Consider the following 21,698-nt stretch of genomic DNA (forward strand, 5'->3'; position numbering starts at 1 on the left):
ACTATTCCTGTAGACAATGACGAGTTAAAGATCAATGCCAAAGGCTCGGCAATCTCCAGCCCCATTTAGTGCTTCCCCTATCTCCTCTGACTCCACACACAACTTACCACCACTATCCTTGATTGGTTCTAATTTTACTTTCGTCAGTTCTTTTATTCCTTAAATACCTATAGAAAGCCTTAGGGTTTACCCTGATCCTATCCGCCAACAACTTCTCATGTCTCCTCCTGGCTCTTCTGAGCTCTCTCTTTAGGTCTTTCCTGGCTACCTCGTAGCCCTCAAGCGCCCTAACTGAGCCTTCACATCTCATCCTAACATAAGCCTTCTTCTTCCTCTTGACCAGAGATTCCACCTCCTTCGTAAACCACGGCTCCCGCACTCTACAACTTCCTCCATGCCTGACAGGTACATACTTATCTAGGACACACAGGAGCTTTTCCTTGAATAAGCTCCACATTTCTAATGTGCCCATCCCCTGCAGTTTCCTTCCCCATCCTATGCTCCCTAAATCTTGCCTAATCTCATCAGAATTGCCTTTCCTCCAGCTATAACTCTTGCCCAGTGGTATACACCTATCCCTTTCCATCACTAAAGTAAACATAACAGAACTGTGATCGCTATCACCAAAGTGCTCACCTACTTCCAAATCGAACACCTGGCCAAGCTTATTACCCAGTACCAAATCTAATGTGGCGTTGCCCCTTGTTGGTCTGTCTACGTACTGTGTCAGGAAGCCCTCCTGCACACACTGGACAAAAACTGACCTACCTATAAAACTCGAACTATAGTGTTCCCAGTCAATATTTGGAAAGTTGAAGTCCCTCATGACAACTACCCTGTCTCTCTCTCTCACTCCTATCGAGAATCATATTTGCTATCCTTTCTTCTACATCTCTGGAACTATTCGGAGGCCTATAGAAAACTCCCAACAGGGTGACCTCTCCTTTCCTGTTTCTAACCTCAGCCGACGAGTCCCCGAACAACCTTTCTGCAACTGTAATACTGTCCTCTCCCTATCCACCTTAGGAGATGTTTGTTGCATTGCTTGCAGTTTAGAGAAGGCTCATCAGATTGATTCCGGGGTAAGGGGTTTGTTTTACAGAGTCGCACAGCACAGAAACAGACCCTTCAGTTCAACTCGTCTGCGCCAAATAGACATAATCCCATTTGCCAGCATTTGGCCCTTTAAACCCTTTCCATCCATAATTCCATCCAGATGCCTTTTAAATGTTGTATTGTATCAGCCTCACCCACTTTTTCTGACAGCTTGTTCCACACTCACACCACCTTCTGCATGAAAAAAAAGTCACACCTCAGGTCCCTTTTAATTTTACCCCTCTTACTTTAAACCGATGTCCTCTAGTTTTGGACACTTCTTCCCCCCCCACCACCCCACCCCCCTCAGAAAAAGACTTTGGCTATTCACCCTATCCATGCCTCTCATGATTTTATAAATCTGAGGTTGCCTCTCACCTCTGATGCTAAATGGAAAACAGCCCAGCCTATTCAGCTTCTCCCTATAACTCAAACCCTCCAGTCCTGACAATATCCTTGTAAATCTTTTCTGCTTCCTGTCAGGTGTAACAACTCTTTCATAAAGAAGAACAATCTGAATTGTATGCAGTATTTTAAACATGGCCTCACGAATGTCCCAATTCCTATACTCACTGATCTGAGCAATGAATGAAAACATTCAAACGCCTTCTTCACCACCCTGTCTACGTGCGACTCCACTTTCAAGGAAGTATGCAGCTACACCCCTAGGTCTTTGATCGGCAACACTCCTCCGAGGCAGATTCAGCAGTTCAAGCCTAACCTGTCCGGAATTTAGAAAAATGAGAATAGATCTAATTAAAGTATACAAGATGCTGAAGGGGAATGACAAAGTTGACATGGGGAGGATGATTCCTCATGTTTGGCAGTCAGAATTAGAGATCATAGTTTTAGGATAAGTGATAGCCGATTTAAAACAGAGATGAGGAGAAATTACTTCACTCAAAGGATCTGTGGAATTCATTGCTTCAGAGTGTATTGGATGCCAGGACCTTGAGTAAATGTAAAGGAGAGACAGACAGATTTTTCATTGTAATGGGTTGAAGGATCATGGACAGTGCTCTGGAAAGTGGACTTGAGGACCAAGATGAGATCAGCCATAATCATATTAAATAACGGAACAAGTTTAAGGATTGAATTGGTTATTCCTGTTTCTGGTTCTTATGTTAACTCATATTTACTTCAAATTCATTCTATGTTAGAGTATAAGTATATATAGAATATTTTGTTTAACTAGCTTAGTATAGTAAAATTTAGTTTGTTCAAAAGACTTTTAAAAAATTGGTAGGTATTTGGGATATCAAACATTGCCTACTGCAAGTAAGTTACTGAGGAGGAGTGGGTAAGATGACAGGCAGTCAGTATCACTAACAGAAGCGGATGATGTGAAGGCTATTACAGAGGAGTAAACAGATTGGCAGCATGCCTGAGTGGAATTTGGGACACAAACAAGAAATAAAATATGTTCCAGATAATACTTGAAAGAGTGAGCATAAAATAAAAGAAAGGATCCTCTACAATTTAGTTAAAATATGCCAAGACAGTGAAGACAAATGGAGACCCCTTACAGTCAGAAACACAGCAAGTTATAATGGGGAACAAAGAGATGGCAAACCAATTAAATATATATTGTGCTGTTTTTGCAGAGAACACAAATAACACCCTAAAATTGTTGGGAACACAGGGTCTAATGAAAGGGAGGAACGGAGGGAAATAAATATTAGTAGGGAAATGGTGCTGGGGAAATTGATAGGATTAAAGGCTGATAAATCCCCAATGCCAGGTCATCTACATCCAAGAGTACTTAAGGAAGTAGCCCTAGAAATAGTGGATGTATTGTTCATCATTTTTCAAGATTATATTGAGGGTGGAACAGTTGCTATGGGTTAGAGAGCAGCTAATGTAACCCACTATTCAAAAATAAAAGAGAGAAAACAGCAGAATGTGAGGCTGGATGAACACAGCAGGCCAAGCAGCATCTCAGGAGCACAAAAGCTGACGTTTCGGGCCTAGGCCCTTCATCAGAGAGGGGGATGGGGTGAGGGTTCTGGAATAAATAGGGAGAGAGGGGGAGGCGGACCGAAGACGGAGAGAAAAGATGATAGGTGGAGAGAGTATAGGTGGGGATAGGTCAGTCCAGGGAAGACGGACAGGTCAAGGAGGTGGGATGAGGTTAGTAGGTAGATGGGGGTGCGGCTTGGGGTGGGAGGAAGGGATGGGTGAGAGGAAGAACAGGTTAGGGAGGCGGAGACAGGTTGGACTGGTTTTGGGATGCAGTGGGTGGAGGGGAAGAGCTGGGCTGGTTGTGTGGTGCAGTGGGGGGCGGGGACGAACTGGGCTGGTTTAGGGATGCAGTTGGGGAAGGGGAGATTTTGAAACTGGTGAAGTCCACATTGATACCATAAGGCTGCAGGGTTCCCAGGCGGAATATGAGTTGCTGTTCCTGCAACCTTCGGGTGGCATCATTGTGGCACTGCAGGAGGCCCATGATGGACATGTCATCTAAAGAATGGGAGGGGGAGTGGAAATGGTTTGCGACTGGGAGGTGCAGTTGTTTGTTGCGAACTGAGCGGAGGTGTTCTGCAAAGCGGTCTCCAAGCCTCCGCTTGGTTTCCCCAATGTAGAGGATGCCACACCGGGTACAGTGGATGCAGTATACCACATTGGCAGATGTGCAGGTGAACCTCTGCTTAATGTGGAATGTCATCTTGGGGCCTGGGATAGGGGTGAGGGAGAAGGTGTGGGGGCAAGTGTAGCATTTCGTGCGGTTGCAGGGGAAGGGCACTCCCCCTCCCATTCTTTAGATGACATGTCCATCATGGGCCTCCTGCAGTGCCACAATGATGCCACCCGAAGGTTGCAGGAACAGCAACTCATATTCCGCCTGGGAACCCAGCAGCCTTATGGTATCAACGTGGACTTCACCAGTTTCAAAATCTCCCCTTCCCCAACTGCATCCCTAAACCAGCCCAGTTCGTCCCCTCCCCTCACTGCACCACACAACCAGCCCAGCTCTTCCCCTCCACCCACTGCATCCCAAAACCAGTCTAACCTGTCTCCGCCTCCCTAACCTGTTCTTCCTCTCACCCATCCCTTCCTCCCACCCCAAGCCGCACCCCCATCTACCTACTAACCTCATCCCACCTCCTTGACCTGTCCGTCTTCCCTGGACTGACCTATCCCCTCCCTACCTCCCCACCTATACTCTCTCCACCTATCATCTTTTCTCTCCGTCTTCGGTCCGCCTCCCCCTCTCTCCCTATTTATTCCAGAACCCTCACCCCATCCCCCTCTCTGATGAAGGGTCTAGGCCCGAAACGTCAGCTTTTGTGCTCCTGAGATGCTGCTTGGCCTGCTGTGTTCATCCAGCCTCATATTTTGAGGTCTTGGATTCTCCAGCATCTGCAGTTCCCATTATCTCAGAGAAAACAGCAGTTTCGGTTTCAGATTTCCACCATTCACAGTTCTTTTTTTCCACGTTGCCAACTAATTTGCATCAAACATGGAAACGTCCAAATCATTGGAATCGATTGTGACAGCTGGGGTCCAAAAAATGATCCTTGCAGAAACCCACTGGCAACAGTCTGCCAACCTGAACATGACCCATATATTCCAAATGCTTGTTTCCTACTGTCAACCAAATCTCAATCCATGCCATCACCTCCTATTCAATGCACTCATGTTTGTTTACTCATGCCATGTGTTGGATATTATCAAAATTCTACTGAAAATCTGAATAAACTACAACGACTGTTCTCACTTATCCACTCTCCAAAAATATGCTCAGAGAACTCCCATAGGTTTCAACAAGGGGAAAATTCTCAAATCCATTATCAAGGACTTTATGGCAGAGCATTTAGAAAGCAGTGGCAGGATCAGACAGAGTCAGCATGGATTTATGAGGGGGAACCTTGCTTGCGAAATCTGTTGGAATTTTATGAAGATGTAACTTGTAGAGTTGACAAGAGGGAACTAGTTGATGTGGTATGTTTGGACTTTCAGAACACGTTTGACAAAGTCCCAAAGAGATTACTGTGCAAGGTTAAAGCGCATTGGATTGGGATAAGTGTATTGAGAGGGGTAGAAAACTAGTTGGCAGAGAAGAAACAATGGGTCCTTTTCAAATTGCCAGGTTGTAATTAGTGGGGCGCCACAGGGATCAGTGCTAGAACCCCAGCTATTCACAATATACATTAATGTATTGAATGAGGGAATAAAGCATAACATCTCACTCAAAGTTTGCAAATGATAACAAGTTGGGTGGGAGGGTAAACAGAGACAAGGACGCAGAGATCCTTCAGCATGATCTGAACAAGTTGGACGAGTCGGCAAATTAATGGCAGTATAATTTGAATAAATGTGAGGTTTTTCACTTTAGAAGCAAAAACAAGGTGGCAGATTACTACCTGAATGCCTGTAAATTGGGAGAGGGGGAAGTGTGCAGCAGGACCTGTCCTTCTGCACCAGTCGCTGAAGGTGAGCAGACAGGTGCAGCAGACGGTAAGGAAGGCAAATGGTATGTTGGTCTTCATTGTGAGAGGTTTCAAGTACAGGAGCAAGGATGTGTTTGGTGCAGTTATGCAGGGCTTTAGTGAGGCCACACCTGGAATAGTGTGTGCAAAAGGTCTCCTTTTCTGAGGAAGGATGCTCTTGCTCCAACAGGGCTGGACAGATTAGATGCAGGGAGGATGTTTCTGACTGTGGTCACTGTATGAGGATTCGTGATAGACCATTTATTATGGAGAAGAGGAGACATTTCTTCAGCCAAAAAGAGTAGTGAATTTGTGGAATTCATTATCACAGGGAGTCGTTGATACCAAACCTTGAATGTATTCAAGAGGCAGCTAGATATCACACTTGGGGCGAATGGGATCAAAGGTTATAGAAAGCAGGATTAGACTTTTGAGGTGGATGATCAGCCATGATTGTGATGAATGATGGAGCAGGCTTAAAGGGCTGAATAGCCTCCTTCTGCTCCAGTTACCAATGCCAGCAGCAAAAGGCTCAGTCCCAAGCTTCACAGGGTGAAAATCACAGAATTTTAAGACTCTCTACGGTGTGGAAACAGGCCCTTCGGCCCAGCAAGTCCATACTGACCCTCACAGCATCCCAATCAGACCCATTCCCCAATAACCCATGTAAATCTACACATCCCTGAACACTACGGGCAATTTAGCATGACCAAACCACCTAACCGGCACATCTTTGGCCTGTGCAAGTAAACCGGAGCACCCAGAGAAAACCTACGCAGACATGGGGAGAATGTGCAAACTCCACACAGTCGCCTGAGGATGGAATTGAACTTGATGCTGCAAAGCAGCAGTGCTAACCGTTGAGCCACCGTGTTGCCAAGATTGATAAAAATTCACCTAGATTGGTTCAACACTTCTGATTGGAAAATGGCTGTCTGAGTGAAGTCCTAATTAAATACCCAGACATTTTTCATAAGGTTGAGGGACTATCAAAGCAGCCAAAGGCCACTTTGCATGTTGACCAAGAAGCAATTCCATGATTCTGCAAGGTCTGCCCAGTGCCATTTGCTACATAGGCAAAAGTAGAGGCAGAAATCAGAAGGCTGGAAAGCGACGGAATGATCAAACCAGTCCGGGTTGAGGAATGGGCAGCAGCGGTCATACTGGCTGTGAAGCCAGACAGGTTGGTTTGTGTTTGTGGGGATTTTAAACAAACAGTAAACCACTTCTTGCACTTCTCGTATACAGGATTTTATAAGCAAAGTGGCAGAGCATCCTTCATAAAGCTGCACATCAGCTATGCATACTTGCAATTTCAGTAAGATGAGGATTCTCAGAACAAAGAACAGTACAGCACAGGAACAAGCCCTACAGCCCTCCAAGCCTGCACTGACACATATTGACCTTCCATACTAGAACTGTCTTCAAAGACAGGATCCATATCCCCCTATTCCCTTCCTTTTCATGTATTCGTCCGGGTGCTTTTTGAATGTTGCTACAGTGTCTGCTTCCACCACCTCCTCTAGCAGCATGATCCAGGCACTTAACCACCCTTCATGTGAAAACGTGCCTTGTGCATCTCATTTAAACTTCCCCCATTGTACCTTGAACCTGTGTCCCAGAATAACTGACCCCCTCCAACCTGGGAAATAGCCTCATATTTTCCACTGAATCCACGCCATTCACAATCTTATAAAATTCTATCAGGTCACCCCCTCAACCTTCTGCATTCCAGTGAAAACAAGCCCAGTCTATCCAACCTTTCTTCACAGCTAAAACACCCCATACCAGGCAACATCCTGGCAAACCTTTTCTGTACACTCTCCAAAGCATCCACATCATTCTGCTGGTGTGGTTGTAAATCGGGACCCCCGCCAGGACCTCTCTCGATCCCACAATCAGTCAAAGAACACTCGCAGTCTGTCTGGCTTCTTGAAACTTTGCTCTTTATTTTCTTCAATCGGCCGGGTACAGATCATCCAGAATCACAGAAGTTGAGCGCTTCCGTACTTCTTGGAGGAGCTGCATATCATAGGTTGATACAAAGGCATTTTACACTCTTCTTAAAGCAGAATACATGGCGTGATCGCATAGTGTTTTCAATGCATTTCCAATCAATACATGATGTTGTCTCATTGAGAGTTACCTAATCCAATAGTATTAACTGGTAAACAACTTATGTCACAATGCTTAGGTTACTGAATTGTCCCACCATATAGCGCCATAACATTTGCTACTGAAGGTCAGCTAAAATGGTACTGCATTACCTTATCATTACAACGTTATTTATGCTGTAGCCCTAGCAGAATGCGAGGTTCCCAGGCTAAAAGAGCAGATCTAGCAGAATTCACAGTTCCCAGGATAGAAGCCATTTTGCTGCCAACTTGCACAGCAGCCATTTTGTGCCTGCACCCAAATTACAGACTCACATGGTGACCAGAACTGTTTGCAGTGTGGCCTAGCTAAAGTTCTATAAAGCTGCAGTAAGCTACAAATAATTTCCATATGATTTGTACCAAAATACAAGACTGCCATTTGCAGTATCACCAGCCTTTGCAATTTGTCAGTGGATGACGGAGAACATTTTACAAGGCCTACACCAGATCACCATTTATCTAGATGATGAAGAAGTGCTAATAACAGAGAAGACCAATAAAGGAGCAGTCAGAGAACTTGAATAGGTTTCTCCCAGGTGGGCACACACCTTAGGAGGAAGAAAATGCATGTTCCAGGTACCCCAAGTGACCTACTTGGGCTACAGAACTGACAAGATTGGGTTACATCCGTTGGGAAATAAAGTGAGGGTAATCAAAGGTGCCCTGGCTCCAATGTCTGTATCAGAGCATTGGGCTTTCCTTGGGCTGGTGAATTATCAAAGAAGGTTCAAACATAGCCTGGCCTCCATCCTGGCACCTTTGCATCAATTCTTTGATACAGGATCACCCTTGGAAATAGTCACGTAGCCAAGCATAGCCTTCAAGGAAGTGAAGGAACAGTTATCACCCTCTAAGGTGCTGTAATAATATGATCCCAAGCAAGATCTCATATTGACTTGTGATGTCTGTAATACCAAATGTATCTAATTACAAGGTGGTACACTGTCTGGGATGCAGGTGCATTGAGCCACCTCCCGCTGCCAGATTCAGTGGCGGTGGGACCGTCACTGGAAGAATTTTCTGGACACATGTCCAGAAGCTGACAATATCAGACTTTGGACACAGAAAGATCTGGTGCTGGCAAAGCTGAAACAGCTGGTGATGGGGGATGCCAAAGGGTCATCACAAGTAGAACTGAAACCAAAAATGGTCCTGGAGAGACCAGATCACAGCAGATTATTACAGGGAACAAGAGAGACTTTCCTGAGCAAAGGTCGCCATCAGCTACTGGGTGAACTCCATCAGGGTCATCCAGGGGTTTCCAAAGTGAAGATGTTGGCAAGAAGTTATGTCTGGTGGCCCGGCCTGGACGCAGACATAGCTACATTGGTGGGGAAGTGCTCAGAGTGCCAACAAGGACAAACATTACTGCTAGCAGCTTCCCCACATTCGTGGAAATGGCTGAGTAAACCCTGGATTCAGTTACGTGTTGACAATACAGGTCCTTCCATAGGCTCAATGTTCTTAGTCATTGCAGATGTAAAGTCAAAAATGGTTTGTTGTGGATAGAGTTCATTTGTCTCAGTGTTTGATGATGATAGAAAAACTGTGCAAATCTTTTGTAATACACCGATACCTACAAGTGCTGGTCATGATAATGAGCCATCATCTACCAAAAGGGAGTTTGAGTATTTCCTAGAATTGAATCGTCATAGAAGGACAGCTCCATAAAATCCATTATCCAATGGTCTGGCAGAAAGAGCAATCTAAACTTTGAAGGCAGGCTAAAAGAAACAGCCTACAGCTTCACTAGATAATAAACAGTCCCAGTTCCTATTTGATTATAGGACCACCCCTCATGCAACTACAGGGATAGCCCCAACAGAGTTGCTGATGGGAGAAGACTCCACACCAGGTTAAATCTGATCTCCCCAGACATGGACGTGGAAGGGGGAAACGGCATCAGGTATGCCGATGCCAGACTCCACTAAGTGAGCCCTTGACCGCGTCTCCTGCATTTTCTGCAACACATCCCTCACACCCCGCTCCCGCCACAACCGCCCCAAGAGGACCCCCCTCATTCTCACATACCACCCCACCAACCTCTGGATACAACACATCATCCTCCGGCATTTCCGCCATCGACAATCCGACCCCACCACCCAAGACATTTTTCCATCACCACCCTTGTCTGCCTTCCGGAGAGATCACTCTCTCCATGACACCCTTGTCTGCTCCACACTCCCCTCCAACCCCAACACACCCGGCACCTTCCCCTGAAACCACAGGAAGTGCTACACTTGCCCCCACACCACCTCCATCACCCCCACCCCAGGCCCCAAGATGACCTTCCATATTAGGCAGATGTTCATCTGCACATCTGCCAATGTGGTATACTGTATCCACTGTACCCGGTGTGGCTTCCTCTACATTGGGGAAACCAAGCGGAGGCTTGGGGACCGCTTTGCAGAACACCTCCGCTCAGTTCGCAATAAACAACTGCACCTCCCAGTCACGAACCATTTTAACTCCCCCTCCCATTCCTCAGACGACATGTCCATCATGGGCCTCCTGCAGTGCCACAATGATGCCACCTGAAGGTTGCAGGAACAGCAACTCATATTCCGCTTGGGAACCCTGCAGCCCAATGATATCAATGTGGACTATAGTTAGAGTACTATAGATGGGTCAGTTTTTGTCAAGTGTGTGCAGGAGGGCTTCCTGACACAGTATGTAGATAGGCCAACAAGGGGCGAAGCCACATTAGATTTGGTACTGGGTACTGAGCCTGGCCAGATGTTAGATTTGGAAGTAGGTGAGCACTTTGGTGATAGCGATCACAATTCTGTTATGTTCACTTTAGTGATGGAAAGGGATAGGTGTACACCACTGGGCAAGAGTTATAGCTGGAGGAAAGGCAATTCTGATGAGATTAGGCAAGATTTAGGGAGCATAGGATGGGGAAGGAAACTGCAGGGGATGGGCACATTAGAAATGTGGAGCTTATTCAAGGAAAAGCTCCTGTGTGTCCTAGATAAGCATGTACCTGTCAGGCATGGAGGAAGTTGTAGAGTGCGGGAGCCGTGGTTTACGAAGGAGGTGGAATCTCTGGTCAAGAGGAAGAAGGAAGGCTTATGTTAGGATGAGATGTGAAGGCTCAGTTAGGGCACTTGAGGGCTGCGAGGTAGCCAGGAAAGACCGAAAGAAAGAGCTCAGAAGAGCCAGGAGGAGACATGAGAAGTTGTTGGCAATTAGGATCAGGGTAAACCCTAAGGCTTTCTATAGGTATTTAAGGAATAAAAGAATGACGAAAGTAAGATTAGGCCCAATCAAGGATAGTGGTGGTAAGTTGTGTGTGGAGTCAGATGAGATAGGGGAAGCGCGAAATGAATATTTTTCAACAGTATTCACTCTAGAAAACAACAATGTTGCCGAGGAGAATACTGAGATACAGGCTACTAGACTAGGTGGGATTGAGGTTCACAAGGAAGACGTATTAGAAATCCTTCAGAAGGTGAAGATAGGCAAGTCCCCTGGGCCGGATGGGATTTACCCTAGGATCCTCTGGGAAGCCAAGGAGGAGATTGCCGAGCCTTTGGCATTGATCTTTAACTTGTCATTGTCTACAGGAATAGTGCCAGACAACTGGAGGATAGAGCATGTGGTTCCCCTGTTCAAGAAGGGGAGTAGAGACAGCCCTGGTAATTATAGACCAGTGAGCCTTACCTCAGTTGTTGGTAAAGTGTTGGAAAAGGTTATAAGGGATAGGATTTATAATCATCTAGAAAAGAATACATTGATTAGGGATAGTCAGCACGGTTTTGTGAAGGCAAGGTCGTGCCTCACAAACCTTACTGAGTTCTTTGAGAAGGTGATCAAACAGGTAGATGAGAGTAAACCGGTTGATGTGGTGTATACGGATTTCAGCAAGGCATTCGATAAGGTTCCCCACAATAGGCTATTGTACAAAATGCAGAGGAATGGGATTGTGGGAGATATAGCAGTTTGGATCGGAAATTGGCTTGCTGAAAGACGACACAGGGTGGTAGTTGATGGGAAATGTTCATCCTGGAGACCAGTTACTAGTGGTGTACTGCAAGGGTCAGTGTTGGGTCCACTGCTGTTTGTCATTTTTATAAATGACCTGGATGAGGGCGTAGAAGGATGGGTTAGTCAATTTGCAGACGGCACTAAGATCGGTGGAGTTGTGGATAGTGACGAAGGATGCTGTAGATTGCAGGGAAACATAGATAAGCTGCAGAGCTGTGCTGAGAGGTGGCAAATGGAGCTTAATGCAGACAAGTGTGAGGTGATGCACTTTGGTAGGAGTAACCAGAAGGCAAAGTACAGGGCTAATGTTAAGTTTCTTAGTAGAGTAGATGAGCAGAGAGAGCTCGCTGTCCATGTACACAGATCCTTGAAAGTTGCCACCCAGGTTGACAGGGCTGTTAAGAAGGGATACAGTGTTTTAGCTTTTATTAATAGAGGGATCGAGTTCAGGAACCAAGAGATTATGGTGAAGCTGTAGAAAATTCTGGTGCGGCCACACTTGGAGTATTGGTACAGTTCTGGTCACCGCATTATAAGAAGGATGTGGAAGCTTTGGAAAGGGTGCAGAGGAGATTTACTAGGGTGTTGCCTGGTATGGAGGGAAGGTCTTACGAGGAAAGGCTGAGGGACTTGAGGCTGTTTTCATTAGAGAGAAGGTTGAGAGGTGACTTAATTGAAACATATAAAATAATCAGAGGGTTAGATAGGGTGGATAGGGAGAGCCTTTTTCCAAGGATGGTGGCGGCAAGCACGAGGGGGCATAGCTTTAAATTGAGGGGTGAAAGACCTATAGGACAGATGTCAGAGGTAGTTTCTTTACTCAGAGAGTAGTAAGGGAATGGAACGCTTTGCCTGCAACGGTAGTAGATTCGCCAACTTTAGGTACATTTAAGTCGTCATTGGATAAGCATATGGACGTACATGGAATAGTGTAGGTTAGATGGGCTTGAAATCGGTATGACAGGTCGGCACAACATCGAGGGCCAAAGGGCCTGTACTGTGCTGTAATGTTCATGTTCTATGACTTCACAAGCTTCAAAATCTCCCCTTCCCCCACTGCATCCCAAAACCAGCCCAGCTCGTCCCCTCCTCCCACTGCATCCCAAAAGAAGCCCAGCCTGTCCCCGCCTCCCTACCCTGCTCTTCCTCTCACCTAAAGCCTCACTTCCATTTCCTACCTACTAACCTCATCCCGCCTCCTTGACCTGTTCGTCTTCCCTGGACTGACCGATCCCCTCCCTACCTCCCCACCTATACTCTCCTCTCCACCTATCTTCTTTTCTCTCCATCTTCGGTCTGCCTCCCCCTGTCTCCCTATTTATTCCAGAACCCTCTCCCCATTGCCCTCTCTGATGAAGGGTCTAGGCCCGAAACGTCAGCTTTTGTGGTCCTCAGATGCTGCTTGGCCTGCTGTGTTCATCCAGCTTCACACTTTGTTATCTTGCTCGTGCTGTGAGCTGGCTCCGAGAATGCTGGATCAGTATCAAAGGCTTTCCACAAGTAAATAAAGGGTGACTTGGTGATGGAACACCTGTGTCTGTGGAGTTACTTCACTTTGCAACAATGATAACTTTAGTACTGCCATATATATATGTGGAAAAAATACAAAAATAACATATGCAAAAACCAGAAATGAAACATTTCTCTACTTACTCGTTCCCAATCCTGGGCCAGCCAATGAGGTGGGCAATCTTTGGCTCCACAAGGATGTATGCCATGGGGTTTTGATTGAGGTTTGCATTGGGATTCAGGCATTACCCTTCCTTCTGAGTTCTTGCAGTACACATGTCTTATCATTCTTCCCTGCCCACAAGGCCCTGAGCACTGAACACACAAGAGAAAAATCAATCTAATACCAGTGTAACGGATTACAGATTTTGATAGATAATGCCTCAATTTCTTACAACAGTATTGGTAACATACTGTTTGTAGACAGTAATTGCACGAGGAACTTCAAATACATATTAAAACTTCATGGAATTAAACAATGATCATAGGTATTATTAATTCTATTTCCCAAACAAGAATGTGCTTTATTTATTATTGATAAACACATGGCAATTCTTCTGATAACAACATTGGATGGAAATTATGTGCAAGGCTAAGGAGAAAAATTCAGGAAATTGGCAAAAGAAATAAAAATTTATATACGCATATGAATATATTCAAGACAAGCTTCGTCCACTTCTGCTTCAAACAAGAGCAGTGAGGTAGAGGTGTCAAGGTTGGAATGGGGTGGAAAAGGTCAGAAGTCAAATGACACCAGGTTATAGTCCAACAGGTCTATTTGAAATCACAAGCTTTTGGAACACTGCTCCTTTGTCAGGTGAAGTGGAGAGAAACACACAGGCACAGAATTAAAGGCAGAGAGATCAAAAGACCACACAAATGGTGTGCGTGGAATGGTAACTTCTGAATGGACCACTCATATTTTAGATTTAATGTTGATCTTTCTCTTTGTGCACCTTCTCTACACTGCATGGTATGATCTGCAAGCAAAACAAAACTTTTCACTGTATCTAGCTACATGTGATAATAATAAATCAAATTAGATAGTGATTGCTCATTTAAAGAATCTGTGCAGGCATGAGGAATCAATATTATCTCTTTTTGCACTGTAACAATTCTGTGATTCTGTCGGTGATGCTGAAAGATGTTTCCCCTAGTGTCAGAAATTAGATGATGATGAGATAATAGTGTGGAGCTGGAGGAACACAGAAGGCCAGACAGCATTAGAGGTGCAGGAAAGCTAACGTTTCAGGTCAGGACCCTTCTGAAGAAGCTGATGAAAGGGGTACACTCAGAAGCCTTGAGATTTCAAATAAACCTGTTGGACTACAACCTGGTGTCGTCTGATTTCTGACCTTGTCCAACACCTCCACATCAAGGCTACCTTAAGGAGAACACTGGAAACTCAGCTAAATGGATGAATGATCAGGGCAGTTTTGCCCAGTTATAGACATTTGATTAGTTCTTCAATCAGGACAGTTGTGCGCGCGCTCGGAAAAGTAACACATTTTTGATTGGTTCCTGGGATAATAACTACGGCTTTGTGATTGGACAATGCAGCTTGTGAAAGAAACAGCACCTAAATCTCCCCCTCCATCTCTCTTCTGTGAGTGGAGAAGTAAAAAGAACTTTCTAAGCAACTATTTTCTCTTGCTCTCTGCAAATTCCTTCTTTAAAGGAAAAAGAAAATCCTTCAGACACCTAGAAAGATTAAATTCTCAAGCCATCAATAACTGAAATGAAGCAACTCATTGACACTTTTAATCTGGATTCATGCCATAATTGTGCTTCACTGACCTTCTTTGTTCTTTCCCCACTGATGTCCCGCAGGGTTCAGTGTTGGGGCCACAGCTGTTCACTTTATATATTCATGATCTGGATGAAGGGACTGGGGGCATTCTGGGGAAGTTTGCCGATGATACGAAGTTAGGTGGACAGGCAGGTAGTACTGAGGAAGTGGGGAGGCTGCAGAAAGATTTGGACAGTTCAGGAGAGTGGTCCAGGAAATGGCTGATGAAACTCAACGTGAGTAAATGTGAGGTTTTGCACTTTGGAAAAAAGAATACAGGCATGGACTATTTTCTAAACGGTGAGAAAATTTGCAAATCAGAAGTGCAAAGGGATCTGGGAGTGTTGGTCCAGGATTCTCTAAAGGTTAACTTGCAGGTAGAGTCCGTAATTAAGAAAGGAAATGTAATGCTGTCACTTATCTCAAGAAGGTTGGAATATAAAAGCAGCGATGTGCTTTTGAGACTTTACAAAGCTCTAGTTAGGTGCCATTTAGAATACTGTGTCCAATTTTGGGCCCCACACCTCAGGAAGGACATACTGGCGCTGGAGCGTGTCCAGCGGAGATTCACACGGATGATCCCTGGAATGATGGGCCTAACATATGATGAATGGCTGAGGATCCTGCAATTGTATTCACTGGAGTTCAGAAGGTTGAGGGGAGATCTAATAGAAACTTACAAGATAATGTATGGCTTAGGAAGGGTGGACGCTGGGAAGTTGTTTCCGTGAGGCAGGGAGACTAGGACCCGTGGGCACAGCCTTAACATAAGAGGGGATAAATTTAAAACGGAAATGGGGAGACATTTCTTCAGCTAGAGTGGTGGGCCTGTGGAATTCATTGCCACGGAGCGCAGTGGAAGCCAGGATGTTAAATGTCTTCAAGGCAGAGATTGATAAATTCTTGATCTCGCAAGCAATTAAGGGAAATGGGGAAAGTGGAGCTGAAATGCCCATCAGCCATGACTAAATGGCGGAGTGAACTCGACGGGCTGAATGGCCTTACTTCCACTCCGATGTCTTATGGTCTTATGATAATATTAGTGACTGGTACGTGTTTGTATGTGTATGGGATTTTGTTTTGAAATAGGTAGTGTTTAATTTTATGGTATTATGGATGAGCAATTCAACATATCTATTTTTGGGCTGTGAGTTAAAAGTTTCATTGTAATAAATAGTTATTTACTTGTTTGATAAAACCTCGTGTGCATATTAGAGTCACACAGCATGGAAACAGACCTCTTGGTCTAACCAGTCCATGTCGACCGCATTCCCAAACTAAACTTGTCCTACCTGTCTTCTTCTGGCCCATATCCCTCCAAATCTTTCCAACTCATCTACTTCTTCAAATATCTTTTAAATGTTGTAATTGTACCCACATCTACCACTTCCTAAGTAAGTTCATTTCACATGCTAGCCAGCCTGTGTAAAAAAATTGCCCCCATGTCCTTTTTAAATCTCTCTCCTCTCACCTTAAAAATGTGCCCTGAGTCTCAAAATCCCTCATCCAAGGGAAAAAGACAATCTACATCCCTCATTATTTTAAGCTTCTATCAGGTCGCCTGTCAACCTGCTACCCTCTAGTGAAAAAGTCCCTGTTTGTCCAGCCTTTCCTTATAACTCAAACCTTCCATACCTGGCAACATGCTGGTAAATCTCTTCTGAATCCTCTCCAGCTTGGTAATATCTTGGTAATATCCTTCCTATAATTGGGTGATCAGAAGAGGACACAGTATTCCAAAAGAGGCCTCACCAATGTTCTGTACAACCTCAACATGACTTCCCAACTCCTATGCTCAAAGGACTGAGAAATGAAGGCGTGCGCTAAATGTCTTTTTAACCACCCTGACTATATGTGATGCAAACTTCAATGAATTATGGGCCAGCGCCCATAGGACCTTCTGTTCTACAACACTCGCTAAGGCCCCATCATTAATTGTATCAAGTCCTGTCCTCATTTGTTAACCAAAATGGAATACCTCAGTTATCCAAATTCAACTCCATCTGTCATTTGACTCTGCTCAACTTGAAGTTCCAAGGGTTGGAAGAGTTAGGTAGGAGTGACTCTGCTGGTCTTCAGAGACAGGACAACCCTCCTTTGTGCCACCCATCCACCAGAACCTGCAGATCCCGGTTGACGAATCACAGTGCCGTCTTTGCTTTCTCTTACATCTTGTGGACAAATCCTTCAATGAGCATGGCAGCTCTGGAGTGTCACTACTTGTCTGAGTGCACTGACCCAAGGGATAGTGGCGTTTCAGCAATATCTGCTGAGCGCTAAGTTGTTATGGGAAGGGTGCATATTGAAACAGGGTGGATTTGTACATGAGACACGCCACAGGAGTGGGGTAGGCAATTAACGTGGCGAGTTTGAAGAGGTGAGGTAAGCAAACTCGCAAGCTTCTGCAATGACAAATGCACAAAAACCTCAATACAACACAGACTTAGCTAAATAAATGTAAGATTTTTTTCCATTGTATTAGTTTTATTTATCAGTTTTGAGTGTACAGCCAGGGTGTCTGTAAATTTGCTTGCTGATATGCATTTAAATAATATCTTTGAAAACCCTTGAGGTGAATAGTTCAGAACGTCAGGAAAAATACACAGAAAGTTGACTTTCTATTATCTAGTGACAGGAATTCAGTGGCACAGAAATTAAGAATCAGAATAACAGGCAACGTGCAGGTTTTCAGTCACAACAACAAGTCTAAAGCAGTGCTGTTAAAAACAAGATAGGGCTAGTGAAAAGCTTTCCTTTGCACAGAAGAAAACTCCTGAAACAGGAAGCTGTGGAAACCTAAGTTGAAGAAACCCTTGTTAAGTATTAAAGGAGTAGTTTGTTTAAGGGTTTCACGGAAGAGACATTAACTAATGAAAATAGCATGGACCAAATGCCCAAAAAGAAACTCATGACAGTTGCGCCAATAGAACAAGTAACTATACTGTCAAGACAAGGTCATCACTGACGAAGGTTTGGACGCCTACAAAACTGTCATCGAGGGTAAAAGAGTTAAATCTTTATGTATTGTAACGAGATCAGCCAGGTGGATCTCACAGAATATGAGTTTTCTGAACGATGCTGTTTACCTGGTCCAATCAGGAAGCCCTGGCTGACAGATATAAACAGGAGTGTCAGAGGTTCTGCTCCCTCTGAAAGCTGGGTATTAGGAAGGCAGACCATTGTCAAGTGCTATGGACGTGTAAATAGAGGGTGACTTGGTGGTGGGATACCAGTCTCGTGAAGTTATTTCAGTGGTGACGAGGATGGAATGCAGACATAGCCATGTTGGTGGGGCAGTGCCCAGAGTGCCAACAAGGATGAAATTCACCACCATAGCTCACCCACATTTGTGGGAATGGCTGTGTAAGCCCTGGAAGTGGTTGCGTATTGATTATGCCTGCCCTTTCATGAGGTCAACATTCTTAATCACTGTGGATGCCCACTCAAAAGTGGTTGGACATTTATCGTGTTTATTTATCAAACAAGAGGGCAATTATAGAAAAGCTGCCAGCATCTTTTGCAATACATAGGCTCCCAGAAGTGTTGGTCACAAACAACAGGCTATCATTTACCAGCAGGGAATTCAAGTATTTCCTAAAGTCGAACGATATATGGTATACAAGGCCAGCGCCATATCATCTATCATCGAATGGTCTGGCAGAAAGAGCTGTACAAGTTTTGAAGGCAGGCTTAAAGAAACAGCCTACAACTTCACTGTCTTGGTTCCTATTTGATTATGGCACCATCTCTCTTGCAACGTCAGCGATAGCTCCAAAGTTGCTAGTGAGTAGAAGAAACCACACCAAATTAAATCTGACACTCCAGGATTTGGGCTGGGCTTGGGCATCAGTAATGCCAACACCATACACAGAATTTTGCTAAGTGAGAGAGACCGTTTACTTCAGGGATGAAGTTTGGTGTCAAAATCATAAAAATGGTCCTTCATGGATAAAAGGTATGGCTGATCTGAGGACAGGTCCTGTGACGTACAAAGTTCAAGTAGATGAGATTGTCCTAAACAATCAAATGAACTACATCAAACCCGCAAACTCACAAATAAGACACGAACAAAACTGACCCAGCCTTGCAGAACAACTGGAAACCTGTTGGAACCTGTGCATTCTCCCCCTCCATCTAACATCTCTGGTTGGGCGTGGCAGATGCTGCAGCCTTGACGTCTTTATTGCCTGAAGAACAGGATGAATTTCCTCCAAGACAGTCCAGGTGGAAGAGTTGGGCTACAGTCCAGTACATCTTGCCCACGTCCGCAGCTCAATCAGAGGAACTGGGCCCAGAGCAAAATCGCCCCAGGGGAGTCTAAGAAACAGAACAGACCCACATCTTGGGACTTAAAGAGGAAGGACTGCATTGATTGTAACAAGGTCAGTCAGGTGGACCTCTTAAAATTAGTTCCCTGATGTGGGCTCTTAACTTGGTCCAATCAGGGAGCCCACGCTGACAGATATGAACAGGAGTGTCAGAAGTTCTGTTTACTTGGAGAGTCGGGGCTGAGGGAGTTGGACCAGTGTCAATACCATGCAACTGTATATAAAAGATGACTTGGTGAGGGGGTAGCTGCTTTTTCTCTTTTGTTTGTGTACTAAACACTTACCTTCTTCTGTTGAAAGTATATTGGCAGTCACTTGTGAATAATTCAGTGACTGACCGCAAAGTAAACAAAGTCAGAAGTCACATGACATCAGGTTATAGTCCAACAGTTTATTTGAAGACAAGCTTCCAGAACTCATTGAAAGATACCTGTTAGCCTATAACCTGGTGTCATGTGACTTCTGATCTTGGTCACCCCAGTCCAACACTGGCTCCTCCTGAAATTCTTGATCTCACAAGGAATTAAGGGCTACAGGCAGCATGCAGCAAAGTGGAGTTGAAATGCCCATCAGCCATGATTAAATGGCAGAGTGGACTCTATGGGCCGAATGACCTTACTTCCACTCCTATGTCTTATGGTCCTCCACACCATGGCCATAAAGTAAACAAACAGCAAAAACAAAAGTAACTTAGGGTCTATCAAGATAGGTACTGCTCTGGGATCAGAGTTGCCTGGTATTATCATTGACTGAGGTCATAAAGTGAGGACTGCTAGGTATCCTAATGCTGATACATACTTGACGTAAGTGCTTAGCTTTGTAGCATGCTTTCCTTCCAGCTCTGTCATTTTGTTTTCTAATTTTGGACCTATACCTGACCATCCACTTCACCTTCAATGGCCAAACACAAGCAAATCAATGGGACACCCATAGGATCACCTATCTCCTGACTTATAGCAGAAGCCGTGATGCAAAGACTAGAAAGGACTGCTCTTCCACAAATCCAGCCTAAAATGTCATCATTAATCAGGCCAAATTAGAAGAGACACACAAAAACTTACAAACAACACCCTCACCGGAATAAGATTCACTGGAGAGGAATAAACAGTCTCACTCCTGGACGTCATGGTAGACAAAACTGGGAACAGCAAACGAAAGTGCACAGAAAAGCCACACACACACACACACACACACACACACACAGACCAGGTACTAAACTTCAACAGTAACCATACCAGCACACACAAACGAAGCTGCGTGTGAACACTATTTAAACAAGCGACGACACACTGCAGCAACATGAAACTCTGCCAGGAGGAAGTAGAATACCTCTTCCAGGTTTTCAAGGATAATGGATTCTAAAGAACTGGGTCAGAAGGTCCCTACGAGAACAGCATCAGAGAGATTCTACACGCCCTGACAAACTCATCACACTACCCTACATCAGGAACACGTTGGAACTCACCACAAGACTCCTACGACCGCTGGGCATCAGAGTGGCACACATGTCCACGTCAACCCTACGACAACTCATCCGAACTAAAGGCCCACACCCCGCCATAGACAGGACCAATGTCATCCACAAAATCCCCTGCAGAGATTGCGAGAAACACTACATCAGACAAACTGGAAGGAAACTAACAACAAGGGTACACTGACACCAACTGGCTACAAAAAGACACGGCAATACTGACTCATCTCAATCCACATGCACAAGGAGAATCACGACTTCGACTGGGACAACACCAATGTCCTGGGGTAGGCTAGGCAGAGACAAGCACGAAAATTCCTGGAAGCGTGGCACTCCACGAAGCAGGCTATTAACATACATACTGAACTCGACCCCATATACTTTCCACTACAAAGGAAAACCGGAGGTGAGACAATCCATCTAAATGGACCCAGAGTTTAAAGACCAGGCGGGAAAACACACCGACGCTTCATCAGAGGCTGCACAGAGGATGTTACCAAGCACGGTAACAAAACATCTGCAAAACAACAAACCAGCATAGTTAGCCAACCAACCTTAACACTCACATCCCCAGGTACAGATCTACTCCAAAACCTGAGAGTTGCCTAATTTTATCCTGGCATCATTAGGGGAACGCAGTTGACCAAACAATCTACACTACTGTCTGACCTTACGCAGTTGCATTACTGAAAAAAAAAGAAAAATTATGGAGAATCTGGGCTAGATTGAGAGACAGCAAGTCTAAGATTGAGAGAGTCACTCCATAAAGTTTTGCTTTTATGTAGCCACTGGGCAGTTAAAGAACTGATTTTCATGTCTTTGCAAAAATTTGTGAAGAAATTAGGAAACAAGTTTGTTTCTGCCTCGAGATTATACTGTACTTTTTTAAAAGAATTTCTTTTCTTGACTGAACAAATTCAGTGGAAACCC

The 21,698-nt window shown here is 44.7% G+C and overlaps 1 protein-coding gene across 1 annotated transcript in view; it reads right to left on the bottom strand.

Moving 5' to 3' along the window:
* adamtsl2 (ADAMTS-like 2) overlaps positions 1-21,698 on the bottom strand; it is a 205,363-nt gene that overhangs the window by 37,684 nt on the left and 145,981 nt on the right. Inside the window, exon 16 of the mRNA XM_059638308.1 lies at positions 13,325-13,495. Coding sequence (XP_059494291.1) covers positions 13,325-13,495 — 171 coding nt within the window. The remainder of the gene's footprint in view (positions 1-13,324; positions 13,496-21,698) is intronic.

The sequence above is a fragment of the Stegostoma tigrinum genome, chromosome 29 (assembly GCF_030684315.1).
Source record: "Stegostoma tigrinum isolate sSteTig4 chromosome 29, sSteTig4.hap1, whole genome shotgun sequence".
Lineage (NCBI taxonomy): Eukaryota > Metazoa > Chordata > Chondrichthyes > Orectolobiformes > Stegostomatidae > Stegostoma > Stegostoma tigrinum.